Source organism: Lolium perenne, chromosome 7 (assembly GCF_019359855.2).
Source record: "Lolium perenne isolate Kyuss_39 chromosome 7, Kyuss_2.0, whole genome shotgun sequence".
NCBI classification, from domain to species: Eukaryota; Viridiplantae; Streptophyta; class Magnoliopsida; order Poales; family Poaceae; genus Lolium; species Lolium perenne.
In genome coordinates this window covers 22,463,682-22,473,216 of record NC_067250.2, presented here as the reverse complement: position 1 = coordinate 22,473,216, position 9,535 = coordinate 22,463,682, and the positions used below count along the sequence as shown (strand labels likewise).

The window sequence follows — 9,535 nt, the reverse complement described above, 5'->3', positions numbered from 1 at the left end:
ACGGATAGGCAAATATGATAACATATAGTCGATCCTGGCTACCTCCCCTTATACCCTTGTGGAGAAGAAGCTTCTCACCTGGCTAGTTAGCTGGTTTGAGTTGTGTCCCTCTTCTTATAGCTACTGTTTTTCCATGAGAATCTAGTAGTTTTTGTTAATCTTTTCTTGAACGAATGTTTCTATTGGAATAGTAGAACGGCTGGTAAGAATATTCAGTTTCAATTAGAGTGTTTTGGTTTCGGATTTAAGGCCTGGAGGTTTCTTTGTTGAAGGTTTGTTGCCAGGTTCATTTTGTCGAGTAGGATTTGCTATTTATCTACCCCTTTGTTTTGTTTCCATCATGTTCTCCATCTTTTCTGTGGCCACTCCTTCTCGTGTCATTCGTGTTCACCCTTGTGTTCTTGTCTCTCCCGGAACCACAAATTGTTTTATATCACATATTGTATCGCTAGTCTCCAAGAATTGATGCTTGTGAAGGTCTGAAAAAGATAGTATACCCATCCGGTTTTTGCAGGAGTCAAGAAAGGGTACTTCCTCCGTTCCAAAGTTATTTACTCATCTTTTTGTCTAGATACACATGTAAAAACGAGTTTTACCGTGCTGATACATAAGTATCTAGAAAAGGTTGTGCCAATTAGTTTGGAACGGAGAATGGAGTATATGAATATTTTCCTCGGAGCCATGAAATTCGACCACTACCCTATGTTCCATTAGGACTCACCCAGAAATGGGTCATAACTTCCGATGAAACATCGAAAAAATATTCCATTTTTTGCTACGGTCCTAATCGATTTTGTCTTTGAGTTGTAAGTTGTTGTTTTAAATTACCGTAGATGCTAATGAAAATTGATCGGTGTGAAAAATTGTCCCACATTGTTCTACTCTCTATCACCGCCTCCTGAAAAACCTAGCATTCCCTCCACCTCCGCCTCCTCCGGATGGCTTTGTCGGCATCATGAGGGGTGGGGAATCTGGTTATGTGTCGACTTTCTTAATAACGTAGTGTTTTTGTAGACTAATCTAGGGTTTTGGTATCCGTCACTTCTTGACCTCCGCCCCAATGGAGATGGCATCATCTACAATACGTGATCTTTGGCTCTTCGTTCGATGATGATATCTGTTTCATCGACCATGTATTATTTGTTACTATATGTATGTATGGTATTGATTGTCAAAAATAAGTGATAATTTTTTATTTATATACAAAATGCATTTTGAGAGGCGATGTTTCCGTCGAAAGCGAGACGCTTGTGGTGATTTCGCCAATTTGAAGATTCAATCCACCGGTGCAGTTTTCCGAAAGTGCTCATAGGATAGGGTGTGCTTTTTTGCGTTTATTTTTTCGATAAGGGGCGATTTATTACTCAAAACAATTTTCAAGCATTACACCCAGCCTCTGCATAGCTACGATGCACACAACCGTTTAAAAGTCTAGTGTCAAGCAAAAAAGAGGTACAAAGAAAGATATCAAGAAGCCAACTACTATAAAGCTCCGTTGGTTTCAATCCTTCGACTATGCAGCCACCCATATTGGGTAATAAACTCCGTAGCCGTGTTCTCCAACCGTGTAGACCTCCGTAAAGAAGTCTCGATATTCCAAACGCTGAAGTGGCGACCATGAACGGAGCAAAGTTGTACACCGGTAAATAACCTGCAAGATAGACGAATTTTTGTCATTAAAAACCTTGTCATTTCTACATAGCCACAGCGACCATGCTACCGCAATCGCTCCCACTCTGATAATAGTTTTGTACCTAGAATCAACACCATTTAGCCAATTGCCAAAGATGTTTGCAGTGCTACGAGGTGGATATAAGGTAGACCCTATCTGAATGATTGACCATATAGATTTAGCAACCTGACAACTGAAGAAAAGGTGTTTTATTGTCTCATCTTCGTGACAAAACACACATTTCGTACAACCATGGCAGTTGTGTTTTACAAGGTTATGTTTAGTAAGAATCACACCTCGACGAAGATACCATGCAAATACCTTTATTTTAAGAGGTATCTTCATCTTCCAGATGGATTTATTATTTAAAACCGGTTGTGATGGAATACATAGAGGCTTGTACATGTACATGGAGCTGACAAAAAATACACCATTCTTGGTGAGACTCCAACGAAATTCATCCGTCCCTTGAACCAAGTGGATTGAATCCAACCACTGAATATATGCGTTCATAGAGATGAGTATATATGTATGTATATGAACGTCTACGTTTGTACTGTGTTTCTCAAAAGAAAATGCATTTTAATTTCATGTGACTCATTGCTGCAATCTTCTGACAGGCTATGGGGATACAATCGGCTTCAGTATTGCATTGCAAAGTTTCTATCGTGTTTAAAGTTCACAAATTGAGTCGTCAGTTCAACTGCTCTATCCACCCAAAAACAAGAAACGGAAAAGGTAAACAGCTATATTAGACCGGCCTGGATAGAGAATTAAAGAGCTCTGAGCTCTCCTCAACCTTGTTTTTTCACTTAAAATTCGAACCGTGCCTTCCAAGCCTCGTCCTGCCCGATGGGCGAAATTACTCTGCCTGCAGCCTGCGCGTTGACACGTCGTACGCATGGACGAATCCGACTCGAGCTCGGCGGTGGCAAGGCGGTTAATAATAGTTCGTACTGCAGGGTTTGGCCGAGGCGGAGTCGGAGTCGGAGACGGCCGGCCGGGATACAGCTAACGCGCACGCCAAATCCTTTATAAGCGCGCACGCAGTGCCTCCATTAGAGCCAAACGAACACATCGATCTCTCTTCGATCGTCTTCGATAAGTCTTGCTGTTGCCAACCCACGAACCTCAACTCTTCTTGCGACTGTGCGCGAGGGATCCCTGCTAGCTCGATGGCGAAGCGGAAGTCGGCGAACTCGAAGATGGCGTCGCGGAAGAAGCCGGCGGTGAAGCTGGACAAGATTTTCTGCTGCCCCTTCTGCAACCACGCCGGGAGCGTCGACTGCGAGATCGACCGCAAGGAATGGTTCGCCGTGGTCAAGTGCTTCGTGTGCCAGGAGAGCTACTCCACGAAGGCGCACGCCCTCACCGAGCCCATCGACGTCTACAGCGAGTGGATCGACGAGTGCGAGAAGGCCAACCAAGGCGTCGACGTCCGCCGCCGCCGCCGCCGGGACTCCTACGCGTGAAGACGACGACGTACTACGTGTGAAGGATAGCCTGCGCACATCCGTGCCGTGGTAGCTTGCTTGAGATTTTAATGTACTCCGATCTGAAATTGTAGATCGATGAAACGAATACTAGTTGGAGTATGTTCTTTCTTGCTGCGGAATGTGTAACTGAAGTTTATTAGAGTTTTGTGCTATGAGCAGCTGCCCGATCGGCTGATTTTGTTCCAGTTCCCAAGTTTGTGGAGTTCAAAGTTTCTGTAACCATTACATTGCTCTTTTCTATTTTAGCAAGGCAGCGGATATCTGCCCGCTCGGTTGATTTGATAGAATAGAGTGCTTTGAACAGAGTTGACGTAATTCCTGGGTCAATTTAGCACGAAGACTGCTCCTTCGGCGTGGATCTCCTAGGTCGATTTAGCACGAAGACTACTCTCCTTTGTCCCCTACAACAAGCCCTTCTATAATAAGTTTTGCTCCAAATGGCAGTGTACCTTCGGCTCGCTTTAGTTCTTGTAGTCATCGCTATGTGATTCAAAGATCTGTTTATGTTTTATCACATTTATTTTATACTTTTTTATACTCCCTCTAGTTTAAAATTGTTGGCTAAAAATGAATGTATCTATACAGGAAAACATGTCTACATACATCTATTTTTGGGCAGTTATTTTGAAATCGGAGGAAGTACTACTTTTCATGTTTATTAATAAAAAGGTGTCCTTTTCAAAAATAATATATCTTTCAACAAAAAAAGAGTCTTAGTGACAGACTGCCGAAAATATCTCCTCGTTCTGCATCGCCCCCTTGTCAACCCGGGCGACCTACACCTCGCATGTCCTAGCCAGCCCTCCTCCCATCTAACCTTGATGTTGTCTCCGAGCAAATCCAGCGTCTTGCCAACAGCGGTGGCTTCCATTTCGCGTGGGTGGTGAGGGTCTCGCGGGGAGGCCCACTCAGGCGACGCTACGGTGTGGTGAAGAACTCGGGTGGTTGTGCTTCTGCTCCTGTTGGGCGGCAGCGATGGCGGCACGATGACAGAGGTCGCATGTGGCTAGCGTGAGCCGGCGCGGTGTGGCCATGGAGGTTGCGGCAGTGGGCCAAAATAAAGGTTGATGGTCCTATATCTGGGCGGCAATTAGGCCAATTTGATCTAGTCTCTGCATGTGGATGGTGGCTTGCAAACGGCACGGAGGTGACATGACCTTAGTGTTTATTTCCCTCTTCGACAATGCCCCCTCCCCCGGTTGGTCGTTCGTGTGTGGGTGGATCTGGGCTAGGGTATTTCGGATCTAGCACGATCCCTTTTCTATCATCCGATGTGTGGTGTTCATTCCAAGACCTTTGACGTCGGGGAGTAAAATAGTAGTACTTTGTGGATTCTAAGCGACGTGATGACTGGTCAACCGCGTCTCACTCACTACCAGGTGTGATCCACCACTTTAAAGTTGTAGGTATGGGAGTATTTTACACTACTGTGATTCATGTTGATAGCTATAACTAATAATTTGAGCACAATTATCAGGAAGCAAACCACGCCACCCCGTGTTAGCTAGGCTAGCACGGAGGTATAACAAAAATGTTTAGATAAATAAACCTCGAGATTTTGTTATACTTCTTTTATTCAACAATGTAACTTTTGTGTTAAATGAATAAAGAGTTATGTTTTTATAGAATTCTTCAATTCATGGCAGACAACCTATTGTGGGCCCTTTTTGCAAGTGTTGCCATATAGCTAGACCGCACTTGCTCAAAGGGCCTAAAATAACAAACCAATATCTGCACTTAGCAGTGGCCACTCCCACTTCATATAAAATAGAGGGAGCCCTAGCGCCATTTCCCGTTCCCACGACCTATCCACATCCCGCCGCACTCCCACCACTCTACACACAAAGGTCAGTATACAACCGACCCAAGTTTTACAACGCGAACTCCACTCGCCGGATCTTGCAAGGCTCTTGAAGCTACGTAGGACTACTCCACTAGTGAGCCCGATCTGCAGGTTTGATCTCCATCCTATCAACACATACGGTTTCATCTTGTTCAACCAGATCCATAGGCCTCATCTTGTATCAAAGGTGCTCTGAACATTGGTGTTCCTCTACCAGATCCATTCTCTCATCATTGTTATTCTTCTTTCAGACATGCGGTGTGGCGGTGAGGTCGGCGGCTAAGGCGTGCACAAGATGGCGAGAAGATGGGCGATCATGATGATGGTGTCATCATCTATCTGTAACATCCCAACTTTTCAAATCAATGAAGAAGATCAATTCCCTTTCCCAAAATTTGGAGCCAACAAAAACTTGAATTGAATTACTTGTTGTGCATAGTGATCATGCATGTATGATGTGATATTGCCATGATTGCTTGATTGAAGTGTTGAAAATGTTCCTAAACCCTAAACCTTGCCCTTTGGAATCAAAGAGAAACAAAGCCAAAGAAAAATAAAATAAAATAAAAGTCACATGTGAGCAAATGGCAATATTGGCAAATATAGGCCTATGTCATATTTACTTTACCTAAATGGTTTGAAACCATTAACAAACTTAACCTAACACTCAATGAACCCAAAACAATGACTTTTGGTCAAAGAAAATCGAAACAAAAGAAAAGAAAATGAAAAACCCTAGCACATGTGATAATGGTCACTTGTGACAATTTTAACATGATGCCCACTTTGAGCCCCTATGATTATTATTTTCTAAACCAAACCTTCTCATCTTTTTGCACAGATCTATAGTACTCATAAAAGTGAACAAATTGGTGTTGGCCAACCTTGCTGATTCAAATTCAAATGATTTTGAATGGCATCCAAAGTGGCAACCTTGAAACAGATTCTAGATCATCCCAAATTTGAATCTCACCAAATCAACTCCAATTTTCAAACCAAGTACATCAATAGGTGCCAAACATTATTTGAATCACACCCATAATTTTTTTTAGAAAATTCAAATTCAAATCTCTTTCGGCCATTTCATCAAACACTAGGTGTGCAACATTTGACTTTGAGCATACATCTCAATATCCAATGGATTTTTCCCTAAACCCTCAGTGCTTATGTCACCACTCACTCCTCCTTGCATCATCTGGACAAAGCTATGAAAGTGCACCACTGTTCCTTGACGAAAATGATCAAACCTTGCACATGTCATGCACTCATGACCTCACCATGCCATTCTCCTCTCCTCTCACCTCTGGATCACCTCACCTTGTCCTGGAGGTTGACATTGCTCCCCTGATCATGATCACACCAGCCTTTGGCCAAGGAGAGCACGGCACTGCCCTAGCTAGGACGTGCCCACGACGCCCAGTGACGCCAGCGCGCGCACGGACACGCCCACAGGCACGCCAGAGCGTCGCCTCGCCCCGTCACTGCTGACCTCCCCTCGCCCTCTCCTCTCACACACGCACTCACCAGGACCCCAGAAACCTCCCAGACATGATCACTCGAGCCAAAGAGCACTGTAGCCGTCGTCGCCGTCGATGATCTCCGCCACGGTACCGCACGGCCACCTAGCGACCATGACCTCTCCCGACCGCCGTTTTCTGTGCCATCAAGCGCGTGATGATCGCCATGATGCCAGGAACAGAGCAGCTTCCTCGCCTTGCCCCTTCGCAGCCCAGAACGCCATCTCCATGCTCGCCACCGTGACCACCCCGCAGCACCTCGTCGACCCTATAAAAAGGAGGCCTCCCCTGCTCAATTTCTTCACGCCATTCCTGTTTCCTCTCCTCACTGAGCCTCCTCGAGCAAGCCCTCTTCCCAATTTAGTCCGTAGCCCCACAATTGATCGCCGGAGAACCGTCGGAGCCGTCGCAGAAGGAGCCGACGATTGGAGCCACCCCAGGAGTTGCCGCCGGTACCAGGAGCTTCGCCGTCGTCGACAACGCCGATCTACTTCATCGCCGATGATCGCCGGACCTCCGATGAGCCTCCGACCCCCTAGGTTCGCCGCCTGTAGGGTTTGATCTCGCCGTCGAGGACGACGAGCCTCGGCCGTCGATCCTCTTTCTAATCCTACGGCCCCCTTTCAAACATACCGATTCGGGTTTTATGAGCCACTGACGCGTGGGTCCCGTTGTCAGGCCACCCGCGCGTGCGAGATGCCCTGCTGGGCCGGCCTGCTAACCCCCCTCTCAGGCCCATTTTCGTTTCCCGCCGAAGCCCACATATTCAAATTTTGTTAATTCGTTTAAATCAAATTTCAAACACTGGTGCCTTGTTCAAATGTGAATAAAAACAAATCTACAAATCCAATTCGGGTGATTCCAATTTTGGGTGAAAGTAGATGAAATTATCTAGCCAACACCACTGGTCTAAAACCTTAATTCATTATAGAGCAATTTCAACAAAAATGACAAGGCAGTACCTTTTCAAAATTCAAACATTTATTAAAAATCAACCATAATGAATTTTGAGGTGATTCCAATTCTCATAATTCACATTTCAAAAACTATATTTGATTATGAAAAAATATGACATAGTTGTTTCATATGATCATGGGCTAGATTCAAAAAATGGCTATGTGGCTATTTCTAGCTCATTTAAATTATTTCAAAAATAGTATTTGAAATCTATGAGATGTAGCATCTCATTTAAATCACTTTCCCAAGTAATTTGATGTGAGGTGATGACCTTAGTTACATGGCCTCATATTTTATTATTTGAGGATATTAAATCTTAGTAATTTTCAATGAGAGGAAATTATTTTCCCCAACACTAAATAAAGAAAATCCTAGTATGATGTTGAGTGATGATTGTGATGATGATATATCATCATGTGTGAGCCAGTATGGCAAAATAGTCTCCTTAAGTATTGTTTGGTGATTGTTACCTCGTATCCGTTTATAGACCCTAGTACCGAAGGCTACGAGAAGGAGGAGGTCTTCTACGAAGAAGAGGAGGAACACTTTGATCACTGTACCATCCAAGGCAAGCTCTACTAATGCCAGCTACTAGTGCAAGATATCATGGTACTAGTATTTTTGTTTAAAGTTTTATTCTTCCAAGTCCAAGTTTTTATCTTGCAAGCTTTTACTTTGGTTACCAAGACTTACTTGTTGTAGTTAATTTGTGTCTAAGTGTAGAGTACCACAAGAGCTTCAAACTTAGCCTAGAAAGCTAAACTTTAGTTAGCACCCCTCATGATTAGTTGCTAGTGCTAAAACTAAAATTGACTACTCTAGATGGGAACTTGTGAATCAAGTGACTTTGAAACCTTAGGATGATAAGTCATTCTATTGAAAGTTTTGAAGGTGAATGTTACCTTTGAATGACAAGGTGAATTTGACAAAAACTGATGGTTGGGTTCGGATGCGATGCCTTTCCAATTTTAGAGTACCCCCACAATATCTGATAATGGGTAAGGCTTAACTGGAAATTTATGTATTTTAGTATGGGTTCCCTCTGAACAAGCGTCATAGAGGTTATGCTGAGGCTGCCTCCGTTGAAAGTGAAATGACGTGAAAAAGATATGAATGTCCTACCCAAGCCCTGTGCAGTTCCTAGGATGGCAGATTGCCATCACTAGGAGGCCAAGCTCATAGGGGAGGTGCATATACTAGAGTATGTAAGTGAAAGGTTAATAGTTGATGATCCGCATACTGAGTATGATGATTCAGGGTTATCCCTGACGGATGTGATCAAAAGTTGTGGCACAAGAGTACAACCTCTGCAGAGTGTTAAACTATTCGAATAGCCGCGTCCGCGGTCTTGGACAGTTGGATGGTCATACTGTTCCGTTGTCAGATGTTTTCTAAAAATGAATGGTGACTTGAAAGGTGAATTTGACGTGATCACAACAGAGTTGTGGAAATGACACTAATGTTCCCACTTGAGTATTTTAGGTCAATAAATAGTCTTTGCTATAAAGTATTTATGAGATAAAACTGGCTTTGTGCAAATAAACCTAGAAGCTTAGAATACATATTAGAGCTACTAGTACTTCTATTAGTGTGAGTTTGCGAGTACTTTAAAAGTACTCATGGCTTTGTCCCTGGCTATTCAAATGGCCAGACTATGAAGAGGAGAACCAGTACCAGGAAGGTAGACAGCAGGATGTCTACGATAACTAGGACTACCTCCCGACGTCAAGCGTTGCCTGTGGAACAGATGGACCGCTACTACATTTCTTCTGCTATGTGTTTTGTAATTGATCCTTAGATCAACTGTTGTTTTAAAACTTGGATAATGAGATCCTTTGTTGTAAAACTGTTATGGTTTGTAATGAATGATGTTCTGTGATATTAACTTATTATGTCTCGCAAAACAATCTTCCTAGGATTGCGATGTACGGCATAATAGGCATGTGGAATTAAAAAAAATCCGGGTGTTGACAATATCCTTCAGATGATAGGATGTAGATCAGCTACCGCCAACGAATGCATTACATGTGCATAATAGAGAGAAGCTCAA

The 9,535-nt window shown here is 43.6% G+C and overlaps 1 protein-coding gene across 1 annotated transcript; it reads left to right on the top strand.

Moving 5' to 3' along the window:
* The first annotated feature begins 2,760 nt into the window (after window positions 1-2,760).
* Window positions 2,761-3,144, top strand: LOC127316192 (transcription elongation factor 1 homolog). Its single transcript, XM_051346603.2, has one exon. The coding sequence runs from the start codon at window positions 2,848-2,850 to the stop codon at window positions 3,142-3,144; it is 297 nt and encodes a 98-aa protein (XP_051202563.1). The 5' UTR covers window positions 2,761-2,847.
* Window positions 3,145-9,535: the final 6,391 nt, after the last annotated feature.